Below are 20,960 nucleotides of genomic sequence, written 5' to 3' on the forward strand. Positions count from 1 at the left end.
ATTATATACTCTATTATGATAATTGACCCAGCTATAAAATGCGTTCTAATTTTACAAAGATAAATCAATAATATGTTTTATGTTTCTAAGCTTTTTATGAGCGAATTACAATAAATTGCATTATTTTTTGAGTGGATTAAATTTTAATGCAATTATTGTGACCATAGCTGTGCGTACATAAATGCGAATGCATGCGAGGCAGCGAAATACGCAAATAGAAGCAATGAACTTAATTAGTTGTTGTCTGTCTCTGTCTTTGTCACTGATGAAAAGCGCTTGCGGTGGAGTAAGAAAGAGATGGGAACAGAGTGTCCACTGTTCAGGTGTTAAACAATCCAACTATATGCAGAAACTTTATTAAGGAAATAATTAAATATTTAAATTTTGGAAAACAAAGAACTGAACTACTTTACTACTGTGTAATTACAGAATGAAGGATATGTCCTTTACTTTTATCAATTAAAAAGTTCTTTTTTAAATTGGTATAATAAAAATTTTGATTTTCATGTTTAATTTTTGCATATAAGACCGCCTCCTTTGAAATATTTTAAAAATATAATAAATATTTCTATATAACGTAAACACGCAGAAAAAGTCCTCAAAATAATCTCTTTTCCCTTGTTTTGACTTCTGTGGAAAACAAATCGCAAACCTTGGCAAAACTTCAAGCGGAAGTAAACAAATTTTTCTTTGGTCTTTCGCCGCCTTCTGGCTTTTGGTTTCACCATTTTGCATGGTACTTTTCCTCAGGTCGCCTCGTGGTATGCAACATTTTGTTGCAGACTGCTAACTAACTGAAACGCAACTGTACCCCATCTGAATATAATTATGATGAAATGTTTATTCGGCAAGTGCAGCTATCAAAAATGTTGTGCGGGTGGTATTTTTTTTGGAAGTTTTTATGTTTTCAGTTGAAATGTTTTCGCCGTGTTGACATTGTTTTGCTGAACGGAAAAAATACGCTTGTCGCATTTATTTACTAGCTCAGACCCAACTGGTTGTTGTTGTTGTTGCAATTGTTTACTCTTGTTCTTCTGCTTATTTCGGTGTTGTATTTTTTGTTGTTCGACAAGCAACAATAACAAGATGCAGCGGCAGAAATAACAACAATAACAGGGCCACAGAACTGTGCTGCAATTGGAAACACTGAAAAAAATTATAAAAATTGATCTGGCATTTTAAATATGATTATGAATGTAAAACTATATAACTACAAGTTTCAGTGTTGGTTAAAAGCTTTTGAAATTGTTAGAAAATAGTATTGTTTTTCGAAGTCATATCGTAAAATGTCAGAAGAGAACATATTTCAATATTGCTTTGAAATAAGTTTATATCTAAGAACGTATTTTTCAATATTATGTAACATAGTTTTTAAATATTTTTCTTAACATTTGCGGAATATGTTGCCTTTTGAAAATGGTATAAAATATACTTGGATCGATGAGATATAAAATCTCTTAAATGGTATTTAGTTAACTAATATTAGTAACTTACTGTGCATTTGCTTCGTTTTGGTTAGGTATCTCTACTTTCGTTGATTTTTCGTGTGCATTCAGCAAAAATGGTTTTGTGCAGCTCCCGTTGTTGCTGTTGTTGTTATTCGTGTTGTTTTGTTTTGCTACGTTGTTTTTTTATGTGCAAGTTGTTCTTTTTCTTTTTTTTTTACTGCTGTAAATTTGCGAAAGTACAGCTGTTAACAATAACAATGACACACATATAAACACTCCCCGCAGCGGCAACAAAAATGCCAGCTCAGCTATGCCAAGAAGCAAAACCGAAATGCTGCAAAGCACACGAGTATCTGGAAAAAAGGGGGAAATGTCGAAAAAGTCAAGCAGAAATCAAACAACAGCGAGTGCAAAAAAATTAATTAATTAAGCATTTTTTGTTCCGCTGCTGGCCAACCAACGTCGGCAACACGTGAGCTTTTTCCTTTTTTTTTTTTTGTTTACATACCTATCTGACTGCTTATGTTTTAGCCTTAGTTCTTGGCTCTAGTCGTTTTTTATGCGTTTTTCCATAGTTGTTGTGCTCATCTGACGAATATGTCGAATATTTCACTGCGCTTTTCATGGCTGTCGTTGCGCTGAAATGCCTTGAAATGTAACGGAAAAGTGACCAAAACAAAGCTGAACTTGGCAATACAAGTGTGTATGTAAGTATGTCATTATGCACACATGTGGTGGATAGAAATGCCTTATTTCAGTAAATTATTGGAAAAATATGTACAAGTGTATGTACATTTAACAAATGGTTTAAGTTGTCAGGAATTTCTGTTACTTAATTTCTGTTAAATAAAATATATATATTATATATATAGAGTTTCTTGACAGTGTCAAAAGTGTGTAAACTTGGAATTTGTTGTTTATTTTCTTGTATATTTAATATTCTTTATTTGTTTTTTGATGTATAAGTAAAATAAATATTATTTTATTATATTTCATAAAAAAAATGCGTTTAATTAAGCAAAGAACTCTTTATTTTTACCTTTAAAGTCCAAAAATTCAACTTATTTCACAGTGTGTAAAAAGTTTCTTGGCATACTGTATTTCCATTTGGTTAGAATTTCTTAGAATTTTTCAGTTACAAAAAAGAGGTAAAATATTTATTGTTAAATATTTTTTATCAGTTTTTCAGACATATCTCTTTATCATACATATTAAGAAAAAATACTAGAGTTAACAAATTATTAGGTGCAAATGCATACTACCAAGCAGTGAAGAGCAGGATATGCCCGGAAAACAAAAGAAGGTGGCCAAATGGTCCTTAGGGGCGTGGTGGGGTTAAAGGCAAACAGCGACGCGAAACAACAAGGGAATGAAACAAAACGAATGAAATACAATAAAATTTTAAAACAAACAAATGCAAACACACAGACGCAGGCAAACATACAAAACACAACAAGGAGCCAATGCGAATGCGACTAATGAGCACTGAAACAACAACAAAGAAGCTCGGCACGAAGAAGAAGATACACCCACAGGAGGGAGCTGTGGGGGGGGGGGGGGGCGTTTCGGTGGAGCAAGGGGGTGAATTTGACAATCACCTAACCGTTGGCATACAGCAAACCCCTCCCTACTCCAACCCCTCTTGACATAAACAAATAGCTCGAAATCCAAGTTAAAAACAATAAAATCCTATTTTTCGAATTTATAGTACCATGCCGTTGGGTTGATTTGCTATAGATTATATATAATATATACATATATGTCTTATATAATATAGATATAAATAATATGTTCTAGTTAATATAAGGTTATGTTATTCATCAAAATCGGGTTATTTTTATTGCTCATTAAATTATTATTACAATATTCTACACTTTAAGTTTGTTATTATATCTCAGAATTTAGTACTGAGAAACTTAAATAAATGTATGAAATCATAATAAGTTGCATATCTTACAGTTATGATAGCTCGAAAGTTTTTCGAAGATCTGATAAAATTATTTTCACGCACTTCATGAAGATACTTAAATATTTAAGGCAGTTTGTGTTTAAATGACCAAGGGTGGTATATTTTAATTTTATTTATATTCATATACGTTTTTTCAAATTATATACCATTTAAAAGGTATTTCTTAGCCTATTATGCCCACGGATTATTCCAAAATGCTGGGTAACAGCATAACAACAACAACAACAACAATGACGAGGACAAGAAACAGTTTGTGTTGTATAGTAAAATGCTTATTTACGCATACAATTGCACGTGAGCGGTCGAAAGCCGTGGGAGCGAAAGGGACAGTAGAAAGCTGTGCTGAGTGCAAGTGTGACAGCAATAGCCGACGGGTGGTGGTGCCAAGAGGGGGGAGAGAGGAGGAGCAGCAGAGGTGGGCGGTGGGTTAAAATAGGAAGTTTTGTTTGCAGTGCGCACAGCAACGAGGAGAGACAAACTCAACTGTAACTGTAATTGTGTGTTTGTTTGCTCGAAACTTCCCCCGCCCCCCACCGCTGCGGCAATCGACCACCCACCACCCACTGCCCACCACCCACCGAGCAGCGCTCCACTTCTGACCGCCCAACCACCCACCACAGCTGTCTGGCTTCTGTTTCCCTCGTTCTTTCGGCCAAATAAAAAGTTTGTTGAGAACATGGGCAAATGTTTGTTTTAGAAAACGGAAAATGCTTCGGTTGTTTCATCATTATCTTCCTGGAAATTAACATCATCATCATCGTGTTTCGTATTTGTCTTGGCCTTTGTTTTTTCCTTTGGCCCCCTTGGTTTCCTTCGTTTATTGTGCACTTACTTAGTCTCTTTTCATTTCACTTTCTCTTTCGCTTGGTGGGGTTTACTCCATAATTTATCAAAATTTATTATTTTAAAACCAAATTATTAAAAAATCAAAATATTTAAGTTGAAATAAACATTTTTGACTTACTATTTTCAAATTTTTGTATCTTGCTAGAGTTTTTTAAATTATAAAAAGGAATAAAATCATATTAATTTGCAATGGGTTTAGCACTTTAACAATTGCAAACATAAAATGAAAATATGTAATGAAAAATGAAATGACGAATGAAATTATGTAATGAAAATGAAAATTCTAAATATTTAAATTTTAAATCGCTATTTACACAAATCATTTCTATTTAAGGGTATTCGAAAATTCGTAGCATTGATTAATTATTTGTCTCCTTGTTTGCTCCATCGTCATCGTATTCGTTTTCGTCGTCTGCTACTTTTGCGTAGTTTTGTTTATTTTATTTGTTTTGCTTTGTTTTATTTTTGTTTGATTTACGTTTGGTCGTACGACTTACACTGCGCGAAATGTTAGTCTTAAGTCCCAATTTTATGTAATATTTTCAAATTTCCAATAAATAAACATTCTATGATTTAAATATAAGAGCAACTGATTTTTATAGTTTCTTATAGGTCTTAATTAGTATATATATTAAAGCAGATTAAACAATAATTGCTTGACTAACTTAGCATTATAGCTTTTTTTATTAGTGCTAAAGCGCTCTGTTTCCATCTCTTTCTGACAAGCGGAGCTACCGAAACCACCTACTGCCCCGCCCACTTTTCAAAGCGCCCTCCTCAAATTGTTGGCCTGTCGCCGTGTTTTGTTTTTCTTGTGCTGCTTCTTCTATTATTCGGTTGAGTGGGGGAAGGGGGAGGGAAAGTGGCGAGTTTTTCTTTTCCTATTTAATTTTGTTTTTTTTTTGTTTCGCCCTGTTTTGTTGTATTTTGTGTAGGTGTATTGACTTAAAGTTTGTTATACTTCTTTGCCTTTTGTCTTTCAGTTCCAGGTTCAATTTTGCTTCTTATTTACGCTTCTTCTTCTTCTTCTTCTCCTTGGTCCCGGACATGTTGTTTTTGTTGGCTTTGTTGGTTGAAGGAAACGCCTTCGAAACATTTCGTTGTTTGTCCTTCGGATGGCTTGGTTTGGAAAATTTCACCAAGTTTGTTTTGACTGTTTTCAGTCTTGCATTATTTGTTTTATTTCGTTTCGTTTTGAGAACATAAAACATTGAAATGAAAAACTTTACAAAAATTTAAACTACTTGTAACGCTTTTTCCTTCAAACATACATACATATCTGAACCTTAATCCATAAATTTATCGTTTTAGGATATGCGTTTTCGAAAATCTTAAGTTTTTATACATTATCTATCACCGACAAAATCTTAGTGAAACAGGCATACATAATCCCCTCATGAAATGAATAAGCAGACCAAAGAATGGTCGCGAGCTCGACTTTGTAAGCCCAGAGATAATCTTACCACCGAGGCGGGAAACCGAGAACGCTTTGTGCCGTCCTGCGAACTAGAGGTAACTACACATTGTTGCTTTTGACTTAAATATCTTAAAATATCGTCAGAGAAGTGAATTTTTTAATAATTAAGTTAAAGCATGCATTTCGGAAGAATCCACATAAGTAGGCAAGAAAATAAATTCTCAATGAGCACATCTGGTTTGGTTCTCAATAATAGTTCTTACATATTGGTAATATCTTGTTGCTGGACTTTTTTTTTACAGTGCAGTCCGGTATCGATGTCGCACTTGATTGGCTGGGAGTACGCTAGAATTTGGCTGCGCGATCGCGACAAATTTGTGCAGCAACGCGAACGTGCTGTCAAAGCCAAATACATCAAGAATGACTTCGAGTGGTGGTTAAAGCTGCGAAAAACATCCAAAAAGTTCTGCAAAGTTGGGGCATAGAAACGAACAGATGATGAGGACAGCGAAATTCTTCCTATTCAATTCTTAAGGGGATATACTGCTATTTAAATAAAATTATTTTCATACCTAATTTTATTTGGTTACTGTTTTATTTTACTCAAAATTGAATAAAATAGAATAAATTGACAAATTTATGCATTCCTTATGTTTGTATAGCCCTGTAAGCAGTTTATTATGTTGTAACTTGGATGGAATGGATTCGAGATTAGTTCCGGAAATGCCTTAAAACTGTATTTCCGGCTTTCACATTCAATAAACAGACTAGCGTGGACACCTACCGCAATGGTTTGGTAATATGCTAACGCTTTCCATAAGCTCTTGTAAAAGTTTTGTAAGTACTGGTGTTACAAGGAGATTTTGTTTACAATTTTATTGACCTGCATGTACATACGTAAGAATTACAACAGAAGTTTTTGTATCCTCCCAGTCGGTTTTATTGAAAAGGATTAACGGTATTTTAAAAAATAAATTTTACAAAAAGATTAACAATCTATAACAAATGAATCGTGGCAAATGAATTTGAATTAGAATCTTATTATAGACAAAACTTACTTTCGGTTGTGCAGTAAAATGGATAATGTGGTGTCCATTACGTAACGGAGGTACAGGACTAGTTTTATACTGATAATTTTTAAATTTTTTTTTTTTTGAAAATTTTTATAGTTGTTAGCCAGTTTCTTTCTTTGTGCTTATATTTCCATGAAATTATCATCTATCTTTTTATTGAAATCTTCCTTCCGTTTTGCTTTATTATTATTTATTTATTATTTGTAGTAATCTGCAAACAGCTGTTGGAATTTCGGCCGGCGTCGCAAAAGCAACAATTTTCAACCGCGAAAAGCTTTTGGCCTCTTGAGCCAAAATTACATACAGGTTGCAGGCTTGGAAAAATATCTCAATCTGGACTCACCTACTCACTCTCACTCTCTCCCTCTCCCTCTTCACGCTTTCCTTTATTCACTCACTCTCCCACGCGATTTTTGGAGCAGAAACGACGGCGGAGGAAATGCAGCGCAGTCGACGCCAAAAGGGATATTTTATGTTATATATTAAGCGTGTCCTTAAATATGAATTTCCCAATCCTATTCTTATTCAAATTATAAAATGTATTTTTAGTTTTAAGCTTAAAATATTGTTAAGTCGGTCTCGGCTTCATATTAAGTATATAAGTATGTTATTCATATAATTTTTGTACTAGGAGTGTCCCATGATAGAGTATTAAAATAAATGCATTTCGTAAATAGCTGATCTTATGCACATTCAAATAACTATGCTCAATAACCTTGCTGGGACTTGATTCACTTAATAACTCAATTTTGGGATTTTCAGTGGGTGGAAATTTCCCTGGCACCCACGCAAACGAACGGGTTAAAAGAGAGTGAAAAAGAGAGCGCACGAAAGCAACAATTGCTTACTCTTATGCACAAAGAAAAAATACTAACAACTTTGGATTTTGAATTGAATTACATAGAATTTAATAGAAAAGTGCAGGTTAAAAAGTAATTAAAACAATGTATTAGATAACGACTTATTTGATATTAGATATTAGCTTTTTTTATTTATTTATAAATATAAATAAATAGATATTAGCTTTAATTCGGTTAATGGGTAGGGTATACGAAATAATGTAAATTTTTGCATTGCAATAATGAAGCAATGAACTAAGCTTTACGTTAACGTCACATGAATTACCGTTAGCGAGCGCAGAAAGCGCTCAAGAGAGCGGAGCATTGCAATGCGTTGGAGCAAGAGCGTGTAGCATTCGTGGGAGCAAATTCGCGCCCGAATCAGCCGCTTTTCGTAACTCACTCAATGCGAATTGTTTTCAAGCGCCGGAGAGAATCTATATAGAGGGGCTTCTCCGACTCGCTTCGAATATGTTTTTCGCAGCGCGCGCGTTCGCATCGGAAAATCAGAAAAGCTGGCGAGCGTTTAAAAACAAATTCGGCAGGTACAATTGTTACTTGTTTTCCCCACAGTTGACTATTTCGTCGCAGGTTTTTGGCCAGCGGAAACCATCGTAATAACCGTTTATCGTTATTTTATTATATTCGCGTAAATCGTTGTTTGTTCAACCACAGAATACTTGTTACGCATTTCGAAAATGGAAATGCAAAAATTTCCAAGCAGTGAAAATCAAAACGAATCAAATATGTTGGCTGCTTTTCGTGTTTAGCGCGTACGTGTGTGTTTTTGTGTTAGTGAGTGCAGCAAGAAATAAAACCAAAAAGCAACAAATAAATAAATAGAAAACAAAAGCAAAATCAAAAACAAATCCAAAGGCAAATACTTGCAAAGTAAGTTGATAATATCAGAGTGTGGTGCTAGCATATGTTGCATTATTTCGCTCAGCAATTTACATGTTTTTCACATTTTCTTCTCTCACAAATGGCAACTAACTAATATGGATGATATTAACGGTGTTTGGAGTTGGCTTTTCCATTGAGAAATATGAAAAAATGCGTTCAATATGTTAGCGTACACACACACACACAACCAAGCGGCGGCTAACTGTTGTTTGTGTGTATGTGGGTGAATTGGCAATAACGCGCACGTGTATTAGTGTGTGTTTGTTTTTGTTGCCTTTGCGGCCAAGTGGCAGCAAAACGTTGCAAGCAACAAAAACAATAACTACGATGGCAAAACAAGTGCAGTCAGCAAAACCAACTCAACCAGTGCCTCGCGCTCTCCCACTCTCTCTCTCTCTAATACCGAAACCCACCTCCTGCTACCACACTCACCCTTCTCCCTCGCACCCATTGACGCAACTGCATGGTCAGGGCTTCTTTTACTGTTACAAAGCTCACGCGTGGACTCGATTGCAAAATGAATACACGATGTACTTAGTTCATTAATTCCGCCAAATCAGAAATTATAATTATAAATGTACGAGTTTCATGGATTAAAGTTAGGTTTACGTCATTTTTTTTTAAATTGTATGACCACTTTGGTGTAGCATAATCGTGGTTTGAAGCCATTACAATTTCACGAACTTGGCGGCATAAACTTTGCAATTTACTATCTATGGTCGTCTTTGGATTTTTGGCTTCGCGCTTTTTGCTCTTCGAAGTGCGCTGCTCTCTTTGCGCCAAACAAAGCTCGGCCGACACTTGTCGCGTCTTTTGGATATCTGGCCTCCTCCCACCGCCCACGTCTGCCTCTTTACATATATCTTTTACACTTTTTGCTTTCACACACTGAACAAAACTAGGAGTTTATACCGTGCAAGCAAAGTTTAAATAAAAAATTGTAATTAGTTTGTGATAAATAATATATATAATCCCATATATTTAATATTACATGTGTTGCAAATCCAATAATACCATGAACTACCAGCCTTAAAATCAAATGTTTGTGAAAAAAGTGGAATACTTTGAAAGTGTATCTCTTTGGCTTTTCCACCTCGAGGCGTTTTTCGCTTGAAGCTTTTGCGAGTTTGGTTCGATTTCCATTTGCGTTTAATTGCATTTATGCATTTTTAATCGAGTTTGACTTTGGTGAGCTTTTTACTTTGGCATATGCTAGATTGTCGCCCAGACACACGGGGTTGTTTTGGGTGAAAATGGGCTCTTGCTGATCCGAAAGATAAGTTTCAGTTTCGTCCTTCTTGGTAGTGAGATGTTTGGACAAAGTTTTCTAATTGGCCTTGACGCCGTTTTCAGAGTTTTAGTGCTACTAAAAGGCAAGAGTGCGAACTTTCTGCGTCTTTAATGAGATAATTTATTTGCAATTATAATTTGGTTCATTAAAGTTAATTGAATTAAGGGCAGGCGTTACATTCCAACCAAATGGAATGACAATGGGTGTGGGGTTAAAGATAAAAGGATTTTCGTTAGTGGGGAATATATTATGTGGTAATAACGTGTAATTAGATTTTTTAATTTTAACTGTACTATTAGGCAATTTTGGGCATTAAATACTTAAAAGCTTTAGATACACAGTTTTAATGCGGCTGTGGATGGAATGTATACACAAGACCATTAGTTTTTGATTAATGTAGTACTTGTATACTATAATTTAGAAACTTTACGGAATTTATTGTTTTAAATCAAATCTTAAATTTAAATATTTTGAGATATTCCACTTCTCCAACAATTTTTAACCGTCAGCCAACAGCTGCTGCATCCTAAGTAAACATTTGTGTGTTTAACTTAGTCCTTTTGAAAGCTCAATCAAAGTCGCGTGTATAATCGCCCACTACCCGGGGATTCTCAAAACTTCTGCACCCCACAAACACACGCCAAGTTTGCAACTTGGCATATGTTTATCTGCTAATCATGGAAATGCGATGCGGTGTTGCAAAATATTTATCTAGAAACGCTTGACTAAAAAAGAGGGAAATAAGCGAAACAGCTTTTCAGACAAACTGCAAATGGGAAAGCAGCCGGTTTCCCACTTTTCCGGCACGGCGACCATATGCCAAAAAGCTGAACCAAAAATCGCACACACATTTGGGGATAAAACGCGATGCGAAAAAAGCATAAGTAGGCTGCTGTGACATTTCGTTGTCTGGGCACACGCTCATCGTGAACAAGGACTTCCATGATACAGGAGCATTAGGGTGGACCAATTTGTTCGCAGCTAAAAATGAAAAAATTTTAATACTGATTAAACTTGTTCATGTTATTTGGACCTAAACTATGTAGAGTTCATAACTTGAATTATATAATTATTTTTAAACGAAAAAATATTAACAGCTAGTTTTGTAGACTTTTGATGTCCTTTTAGCGCTTAAACTTTTATAAATATTCACTTGGCATTTCAAGACTTGGCTTAGATCGACGCACCCTTATAAAAGCACACTTATAAAGGCACACATTTGTATATCCGCACATCGGCACACACAAATAATTCGCCGTGCTATGTATGCCAGTATGCCGAAAAAAGGGCAAGACATAGCTTCACCCGCTTTTGTCGCTGCCCACGCGTCACGGGCCGAAAAGCAACCACCCACTAAGCAGCCCGCCCAACTAACCCACCGCCCGCTAAAACCACCCACCGACGAGCTCACCCACTCAGCCATCGTGTGTGCCTTAACATTTACCTTGTTGGCCCGAAGTTGTCCACCAAACATTTGTTGCACTCTTCGCGTAGGAACCGCTTCTCACCATGCTGGTTATTCACCAGGCTCTCTCCCCCACTGGCTCTCTCTCTTGCTTTCTCCGCCTTTCTCTTTCTCTGTTTACATTGCTCTCTCTTTGAGGTAGCCGACGCCGGTCCGACGTCATCGCAAAGGTCAAAGCAAAGCAGCGCGAGTAACTACCATATATAAAAAAAAACCCACTATTGCACCGGAAAAAATGGATTTGTCTTCTAAATTCATCAATTTATTTAAAATAAATAAAATATCGGATTAACCAATGACAGAAATAAAATAATATATCTATAACTTTATTTCTAATAAATATAAAAAAAAAGTAAATGTTTTAACCTATAAAAATATTTTATATGAAGTATACAGGGATTAAAAAAGTTTATTTCTTAAAATCTTGTACAGTACAATATGGTGTATAACTTGTTTGAGTGTATTAAAGCTTTTTACGAAAATTTAAGGGATCCTGTAACTGTGGGTTGACCATTCTACATGCCCCGAGGGGTGGTGGTGCGAATGGCGTGGGGTGACTTCGGTGGGTGTCCAACCATATGGTCAATTCAATGCACTGAGTAAATTGCTCCTTGGCGGAGGCAACGCTTCATTTGGTTTTCAAATTGAATAGGAAGCGTCGCGACATTGTCGGGCGCCTCGCTGCCACCCACTTTCCCGAATATATACTCCCCACCGCCCTTGCATTTGAGGATTCGTCCTCCGCTAATTGAGACATTTGTCAGTTTGCGCAAATGAGCCACCATTTCTCAAAGGCACCCTCTCATTGGCCAAGGGAATTAGGAGACGGAAAGTAAGGACGTATTCCCGACAGCAATTTGGTATTCTAATCGATTATACCCAATGGAAATATTTTAAATATTTAGATTCAAAAACGCTTTAATGGAATTTTTACAAGATTTTAATACCTTTTCCTATTTTGGGCCAAATATAACATAATGGACAAGGAATTTATCCTGTAACAAATATAGTATTGGTTTTTTTTTTTACCAGTTCTAATATTCTTATGCATTGGTTACTTCAAAACTGTTCGCTTAGTCAGCTTGGATGGCGTTTTTCTTAAGTTTGTGGATGAACTAGGAATGTCCGGCAGTCGTCCCTTTTCAGTTGGTTTAGGCTTTTCCAACTGTTCCGTTGTCTTGACTTGACTTGGCTTCTTAGTAATTTTTTTCCCAGCTACCGACGATAATGGAGTCTTGGGTATTAATTTCTTCTTCTTTTTAAGTGACTTCTCCGGAGATTCTTCTTTGTCAAGGGCCTCCATCTCAGACATCAATGTCTCGAAGGTCATGTTCATCAAAAAGTAGCGACCTTTTGAATGTACACTTTTGTAGGTGTGGTATAAAAATAAGTTTAAGTATCTCACCGTCGAGTTTCTGCAGGAATCCCAAACGATGGCCCATTTCGAGGGTTTGTTTCACAGGCTCTTTTAGCTCATCTTGCGTTAATTCCGTGTTTTTGGCTATGGTCACCAGTATTTCTCGCAGTGTCGCCGGTGCTTTCAGAAACTGAAGTGTGTGCACTATAATAGCCCCATTAAAGTTGGGCATTTTTCCGATATTTGTGTAATTCTACTACTGTATAAACGTGTGCTATCACTAAAATCGGTTCTAAGAACTGTGAGTTACGTGCAAAACACAAAATACAACTGGGCAGCTGTTAGTCAGATTTCAGTGACAACCAAATTCTCAGCATGCTTTAATTCAAATATAATCAAATCCTACACATTAAAGTGCAGTTAGTGCTTAATATGTTATGGAAATCTATAAATTAAAAGAGAATAGTACATATTGATAGAAAACTACCTCTATCTTGACCCTATTCTGCTCGCTGGCATTTGAATCCTTGACCAAGTTTGGACCGCCAACCAGTTGGTAACAAGACTTACGTAGACTGGCCGACGTCAGGCGCTTATCTATCAGCTTTGCAGAGGCTGGCCAATATAAGCGGAGTTAGCCATATCTATCAATAATCCCCAACTCACAACAACAGAAGTGGTAAAAGAATTGAGCAAACTTTGCCGCTCAGCGTTCTCCAATATTGGCTTCTGATATTTACATCAGGGACGCCTTTCTGCTGACGTTTTTCGCCACTGCTGTCCCTAATCAGCGTGGTCTAAATATAGAATCCCTGACCGCCCACACTTTGGTAATCGAGCCCAGAATATATACCATATGGAGCTTTAATTAAACTGGGTTGTGCAAAAAAAGGCACAAAAAAGCGAATGCAAAGAAAACAATGAAGGATGTTTATACGCAAGCCAAAGTTTTCGATATCAATCATGTTTATAGTGGCAATTAAATCCTCAACAGCTGTCAAAGTCAACTGACAAGCAAAGATGTCAATGCTCAGTCATCTTCAACTTCAGGCACTAGAAAAATGCGATGAAAAGGCGAACAGAAAGCACTATATAAAGTTAAAATATTATTAATGCCTATTAAGTACAAAAACTACGCCAGTTCCAGTGCTGCCAAGGACAGTTGGAAAGCAGTGCCCCGTTTACTCTTGATATTGACAGCCAACGGTAATTTAATCAAAAAGTGTCAGAGCTTGCCATATGGCTGCTACTGAACCGAACGTTTGGAAGTCAATAAAAAAATGTTTAAAAGGAATGTGACAGCTAGAAATATATCGTTTCTCCGATGCTCTTTTACGTAAAAATATATAGCTCTGCATAAAAGCCTTTAATCTTTTTTAAGTAGTTTTGATATTATTTGGCAATTCTATTCAGAAATATTCATTTAAAATTCAACTAAACAATAAAATATTACAAATATTTCAATGTAAAGTAATTAAATAACTTTTAACTTTTTAAAAGGAAAAATGTACGCGCAGAAACTGAAAAAGACCGAAACGAAGCCAATAAAATGAATAATTGTTCAATATTTCTGTATAAGCTTCATCTTTACGTTCTATTTTAATAATAAAATAAACGATTCACGGAAAAAGAACAATAGGATCTTAAAATCAATAACGAACATATCCAACGGAAATTTTATGTGCATGTTTGCATATTAATTAAAACGTAAATTTCGATGTAAAGAAAAATGCAACAATCCGGTGATTTACAATAAGTTCTTACACATTTTTTGCACTTTACTTTCCTGGCCCTAAAGCACATTAAAGTATGCTATGATTTCTGCCTGGAGCTCAGTTTTCTTTTTTCTGTTTGCCAACGGGCCGTAAATGTATCTGTGTGTATGCAAGGATGACTTTTGTGGGTGGGTTAAATTCTATTTGATTTCCGTTTCGTATAGACCTAAAAATAGAAGCGTCGAAAAATCAGGGACAACAGCTCTTCGCCCAAAGCGAACATTTATTTAAAATGTTTGATGTTTTCCTCGGTTAAATGTGGCCTTTTGACTCCAGACCAAAATGAAACACAAACACCGGACAAGCAGGAAATTCGTTTGTTGATTGTTTTGCCCCAACGTTCTGCACTCTAGAAATAAAAGAATTTCAAAATGGAAACACACTTGCGCACGGAAATTCTTTGCTCAAAATGCCATTTAAAATGCAGTACAAATGTTATTTTAACACTTGTCACTGTGCACAGCCATAAAACACGAACGAGGTATTTTATGAAGTCGGTAGGTGAAAGCAGAAGGCGTGTTTAGAATGACACGCTTTTCACTTATTATTTATGGCAAGTGAGAAAAGCTGAATTGTGAACAATGCTGCTTTTATTGGACAGGAAATTCAGGCATATTTACGACTCCGAATGGGGATAGACTAGCATTTATTTAGGTTTAGGTAAAGCACTTTATATAAAATACGGATGAAATAAATAACACACCTTTAAACTATAAAAAATCAATACTAAACATTTGACTTATATATGTAGATTTAAATACCCATTGCCTTTCTGTCAATGGTTTCTCTCGATTCACTGAATTGCTTCAAGTTTAATTTGTTAATCAAATACGCTTAATTGAACTGAAATCTTGTATACCAAACGGGCAAACACACACACACACTTTCACATCTTCTTTGACATTTATGCGGAGTCAACCTATAAGCACACAGTGCGACCCATACATAGGTGAGTGTACAAGCGAGAAGTGTGTGTACTTGTGTGATAAACGGCAGCCTCTGCAGCCTGACAGTTATACTTGCTGTGTTTTATTCGAAAGGATGACCTGTCCGGCAACCCCATCCCTTATTTTCACTCATTGTGCACTTACACCAAAAAAAAAAATAAATACTGGCGAAGCATTAATCGCTAATTATAACAAACGAATTTAGCATACTTTCATATAAACACAACTTAATAAACTTTAAAACAAAGGCAAAGTGGCATGTCTTGATATAAATGTTGTATATATTTAAAAAATAGATTTGAAACGAAATACAAAAACTTTAAATAGGTTACATTTTGAATTAATTAAACTGTATAATTTAACAGGCATCAAAATATCATAGAAATATCCAAAGAAGTTTTTGACAATTTTTGTATTACATATTTAGTGATGCCAGCTTCAATTGTTTCAATGAGACCCATGAAATTTCTTTGCGTGCCTCGTGTTCTCTGGTGGTCTGTCTGCAGATCATGTTCTCTGTGTATGAAGACCATGCAAGTGACAAATTATATGCACAATGGTGGGGCATGGTGGTTGGGGGACTGTGGGAGGGGGAGAGGGGTACTGGGGAGACAGATGAGTTGTGTGAAAGTGTCAGCATCAGTGTCAGTTTGGGTTTTTCCAAGTAAAATGTTTTATGAGCAGGCAGCGAGACATTTTTGGCCTTGGTAAAATATGAGTTGCATTTTGCAGCTCCCTGAATACGGGCAATAAACTGTGACCTGCTCCACCTATGTGCCAGATACATACTCGTACGTACGTATCTGGTATCTCGTATATCAACTAATTGCAATTTGTTTATTGTCCATGTGTGTGTGCCATCCTTGTTTTGTGGGCTTTGTAATTTTGTTTTATGTCTGGGACGTGCCTTCTTGGCCAATTGGAAATTTTATACCCATAGATTGGCAATTTTAATTGACTTGTTTTCCACAGCAAAGCAGACAAGACAGCTGTTGCGAAATGTGATTTGCATATGGTTAATTCACAAGAATTAAAGCCAAGCCCGGTTGGAGCTGTCTAAATATCAACAATATATACTGTACTGTTTAAGACATTTTGATTGGGCATAAGCCTCTTTTCTAGCTTAACCAGCATTAAGTGAGCTCCTACACAGCTTGGCGATGCCCAAAAGTATGCCACATTAAACATTTTCCAGCAGCAGCAATTGTACGCTCTTCAATTTTTCCCCAACTCAATTAATTGAAGCCATTTCTTTTGCTTACTTTCGTGGGGGCTGTTGTTCGCCCGGTTCCACTGTCACAAATTTTCTCGTCTGACGCTGATCGTTTGCGTCATTTTCATGCGGGCAACTTTTACGCACTTGCGTCTTAATTACTCACACCGCATTTGGTACGCCTGCGTTTTTCCCCCTTTCCACCGACTTTTCCGGACTCCCACCGTTTCCATTCCATGTCTTGGCTTAAATCCTTAAGCTCCTTTCACAGCCTGCCTGTCTGCAAGCCGCTTTCTACATTTGTTTTACACCCTGCGGGGAGTTTCGATTAAGGTTGTAAAGCCATTTAGCCGAGAGTGATATGTACATGTTTGACGAAAGATTTGTAAATATAAATAAATACGCTTTTATTGTTGTTCAAATTTGTTGTTTATTGTTCAAATAGCAAGGTAATAAAAGCTGAAGAGTTTTGGCTTAAATTTACGCTTCATTTTTAATCGATATTCATTTGGGTACTACATTTTCATTAGTTTAATTTTAATAAGTTTTTTATTGTGGCTTGAGAGAGTATTACTGAGTTCGTTTGGCTACCGAAACAGTGTTTTTATCAGGATTTCCTTTTTGTGACGCCCACTCATTCAGTAAAAAATATAGGCTAAGTGGCGCTTACTGCTTTTGGAGTTTCGCGTTTTGATATTTACCCTTAAAATAAAGGTTATACGTATTAATTTACACATACAGATACGTTGTGATAGAAATTAACATAAATTTATAATGGAACATATTTTAACTGTAACTAATTCTTTGTATTTTATGTTTTATACATATAAACCAAAAAGTGTATTTATTCGTTGGCTAAGAAGTTTTCCATGGCAGTCTTATCAGTTGAGAAGCTTAGGCAACCGTTCGCGGGTTACATATAAATTTTCCCTTTGTGCGGCTCCTTCATCATCCTCCCCCTTTTCCCTCCCAAATCATCATCATCATCGTTGTGTTCGAGGACCGCTGCAACATGTTTGCAATTCATTTGTTAGCAAGTTGTCAACCTTTTATCTATGTTATTATGTCTTGCCTACTTTACTGCTCCTTTTTTTTTACTGGCTTCGCTCCTTTTTGTTCTACTTTATCTTATTTTCCACGCTTTTTTGCTTAGCTTAAAGGTAAGCATTTAAAGTTTTTCACGAATGGGATAATAGCGAGCTGTGAGGGCGGTGGCTTGTCATTAGTCAAACGTCATGTCATGTGAATGGGGCGTGATGAGCGTGCAGCGAATTTATCATTGGGCCGCATCTAAGATAAGACCGGGCCACGCGGCGTATGCGCAATAAAACAAATTAATACAAATATTAATCATACGCCGCGTGGGACCAAAATGCCAAAGATCAAGAAGTGGCAGGCCGAAAGTGTAAGCGAAACATCTAAAGGGTCAGCCACGTGCAAAATTCTAACATCTCTCATTTCCGATGCCAAATCCAATTGACTCGCCACTGTGAAATGGAAAATTGTCGCAAACTGGCTTTCAAGTTTGGGTAATTGCTATGCAAATGTTCATTAATATTTAATAACATTGGTAAAGGAAAGAAATGCATAGGTATATAAAAATAAATATATAAAAACAATGTTTATAAAGCGAAACTTTACCAAAGCGTGCTTAAATATTTGATTATGTCCTTTGGCCGTTGGTCATCAAATTGAAGTATAACTTGTTGCGTTTTGTGAAGCTGAAAGCTCCAAATTGGCTTCGGTTTTTCCATAGTTCCTTACACATGCGTCATGAGAGTGGGTGGCAACTCAGAGAAAGAGTGACAGAGAACGATTTTTCGGGGAAAACTGAGAGAACATGAAAAATCTACTCATTTCTGAGAGCTTGTGGACGTTTGAGTGTAAATATCTGAGTGGGAACATGCAATCTTCGCAGTAAGCGAACTTGCAGGGAAAAACATCTCACCTTTGCAAAGTTGAATAAAAGTTTAAATTTTGTAAAAAAAAATACTGAATGGTACATAGGCCTATATTTAAATTAACCATTATTTAGCTTGAAAATAAAAGCGTGCCTAAATTTGCTGACTATATAATTAGGACTATACTAGTACAATATGAAATTACTACAATTTCTAAAGGGGCCATTTATAGACGTTTCTGCAAACAAGAGTTGTAATATTTTAATTTAATTTAAAGTGCGGTTTACTTTCCAACTTGTTGACTTTGCTTGGAACTTGAATGCAGCAATTCCCTTACTTATGCAGTTGCTGTATTTATTTTTTTTTACCATCGTGCGTGGCTAATTAAATTTGTTGGCTTACACACACACAGACAGACACCCTGAAGGCGCACAAGGATACGGATACGGTCACACAGATAGTAAAAGTATGTGGCCCCCTTGAAAACCCTTTCCCTGTCATTCCTTTGGTGTGGAAAACTTAATTGCATTTTTCCAAGTTTGCGGAGAGCACATCGCTTTGCAACTTTCCCCCACAGCTGGGCATTATTGATAATACCGAGGTAGCACCCGGTTGAATGACTTTGACTTTCATTTATGACTGGGCACTAGGTGTTTTTGAGATAATTTTTGCAAATAGTTTTATGGTCACGCATAATTCAATTCAGTGGGAGCACTTTAATTACGATTTTCTTTATTTTATTTTTCTCCGTTATTAAATTTTCCAACCCACCCCTTAGTTTGCGTAATTATTGGAGTGTGCAAATATTTGTTTTATTTGGAAATGTTTCTGCATTTCAATTATGAAAGTATGTGTTCGGAAATGGAAATGAGCTCCCAAATATTTTGCGGCTATTTTGTAAACAGTTTTCCCTGTTTCGTTGCCATCCACGCCAAATTAAATGCACTGAAATATTATCAAATACATTTTAGATAATTTTATCCAATTGTTTTCATTTTGGTTTATGATATTTGTTTTGCGGCAGGCTTCTAAGCGAGCATAAATTTGTGCTTTACAAGTAATATGAATAAAAACGACTTTGTTTATTTTTATGCAAACTAATTCTATATAAAAGTTCAACCAATTAGCGCTAATTCATTTTGTTTGGCTTAATGTGCAGCAATTAATCATCTTAAATATTTAATTTTTTTTTTAATTTATATACACTATTAAATGGCGTAAATATTAGCGCTTTTAGTTAGTCTATTAAAATGTGCAAACAAATATTTAATCTAAATAATGTAGACTTTTCTCAATTAGCATACACTTAGTATATTTGTATGAGGGAATGAATACTTTTTTTTAGCTCTGGGATGAACGGAAAATAGAGGTTTAATATCATTTGAGCGTAATATATTGCTAATACCAACTATATAAAATATAATATATTGAGCGTAAGATATAAAATAACAAAAAACTGTTTAAAAATAAGAAACCACTTTCCTACAAGCAGAATTCATTTACATACAATCCCATCGGAATTTTCATTATTTTGCCATTGAACCTTTGATGCCCAAGCTTAGTACGTAGTCTCTTCAAACACTCCGACATATTTAAGTGGTGTAAATTGAATAGAAAATAACTTCCGGTATATTATATAAATAATTCATCGATTTGGCTGGCCGCAAGAATTCGCACAGCATTTTCTGCCGGCCGGACACATTGCTCATACGCCAGGTTGGCCGCATAAAATATTGAAATTGTTGACCAAAACACAATTTACACATACATTTTGCATATTGACCAATCTCCGTGTGTGCGTGTTGGCGTGCAGGAAAAGTTGTTGAATGTATTTTCATTTGCATTTGTGCAGACTTAGCTGATTTTGCCATCGTTCCCCTGATGTTTCTTTTTTTTTTACATTTGGTATGTGGGTTTTGGTTTTATTTGATTGCCGGTGTGGCAAAATACATTTAAAGTAAAAAGCATTTAAATTAAGGGCTTAGACCTTCGGCATTTATTTACAAGCTTTTACTATTAATTAACTGGCTTACATTTCGATTCTATTCAAAATCTGTTTATTTTGCTTATAATTCGTCTAAACAATGCTTTAGATCAAAATTTAGGAAATTCAAGCCAATTCTATTTATTAAATAGATTTAGTGGCATGTACGGAAAAAAAGAATAGGAAATCAATTTATAAATTTAACTCAGTAACTTTGCTCTTTGACTTGTTTATGTTTTGCCAATAAAACTATGTTTTTCCAACAAAGTGAAGGCAGCTCCTTTCTCAAGCTTCGCATACATTTTCAGTTATAGCTCTCCTTTTCTACTTGAATTTATGATTTGCTTTTAATTAAAATAAATATTTTATGGCTTTCGATAAACAATCTGCAGAGGAGCACAGGAACAGAAGTGGCAAGGCAACACAAGTCAAACTTTCGCCTCAAACTTGAGAGGGCAAAGTTGATTGAAAGTGAAAAACTCTTTGACTTTAATAATTTTCCTTTACTTTTCCGTTTCGTTTCAGGCATTGC

At 35.8% G+C, this 20,960-nt stretch overlaps 2 protein-coding genes and 1 long non-coding RNA gene across 7 annotated transcripts; 2 read left to right on the forward strand and 1 right to left on the reverse strand.

Annotated features, from left to right (window-relative positions):
* The first annotated feature begins 5,073 nt into the window (after positions 1-5,073).
* Positions 5,074-6,256, forward strand: LOC6614389. Its single transcript, XM_002038790.2, has 2 exons — positions 5,074-5,775; positions 5,983-6,256. The coding sequence occupies exons 1-2, from the start codon at positions 5,665-5,667 to the stop codon at positions 6,163-6,165; spliced, it is 294 nt and encodes a 97-aa protein (XP_002038826.1). The 5' UTR covers positions 5,074-5,664; the 3' UTR covers positions 6,166-6,256.
* A 53-nt stretch (positions 6,257-6,309) lies between these two features.
* LOC116803611 lies at positions 6,310-7,451 on the forward strand. Of its 5 annotated transcripts, none has more exons than XR_004363686.1 (3): positions 6,310-6,638; positions 6,715-6,788; positions 6,961-7,451. It is a non-coding gene; the product is annotated as an uncharacterized LOC116803611 (long non-coding RNA). The 5 variants fall into 5 exon arrangements; XR_004363684.1 differs by having other exon boundaries at positions 6,314-6,788; positions 6,961-7,059; positions 7,176-7,451; XR_004363685.1 differs by having other exon boundaries at positions 6,314-6,638; positions 6,728-6,788.
* Positions 7,452-12,175: 4,724 nt separating this feature from the next.
* LOC6614390 lies at positions 12,176-12,949 on the reverse strand. The gene is made up of 2 exons (XM_002038791.2): positions 12,657-12,949; positions 12,176-12,601 (listed from the first exon to the last, which is right to left on the reverse strand). The coding sequence occupies exons 1-2, from the start codon at positions 12,838-12,840 to the stop codon at positions 12,306-12,308; spliced, it is 480 nt and encodes a 159-aa protein (XP_002038827.1). The 5' UTR covers positions 12,841-12,949; the 3' UTR covers positions 12,176-12,305.
* Between the last annotated feature and the right edge of the window lie 8,011 nt (positions 12,950-20,960).

Source organism: Drosophila sechellia, chromosome 2L (assembly GCF_004382195.2).
Source record: "Drosophila sechellia strain sech25 chromosome 2L, ASM438219v1, whole genome shotgun sequence".
Classification (NCBI taxonomy): Eukaryota; Metazoa; Arthropoda; class Insecta; order Diptera; family Drosophilidae; genus Drosophila; species Drosophila sechellia.

Excerpts from the sequence above, each read along its gene's own strand:
- LOC6614389 (XM_002038790.2), top strand. The coding sequence starts at position 5,665 with ATGAATAAGCAGACCAAAGAATGGTCGCGAGCTCGACTTTGTAAGCCC. Across the intron at positions 5,776-5,982 it reads TGCCGTCCTGCGAACTAGAG|TGCAGTCCGGTATCGATGTC; the intron begins GTAACTACACAT and ends TTTTTTTTACAG.
- LOC6614390 (XM_002038791.2), bottom strand. The coding sequence starts at position 12,840 with ATGCCCAACTTTAATGGGGCTATTATAGTGCACACACTTCAGTTTCTG. Across the intron at positions 12,602-12,656 it reads ATTCCTGCAGAAACTCGACG|GTCGCTACTTTTTGATGAAC; the intron begins GTGAGATACTTA and ends TACATTCAAAAG.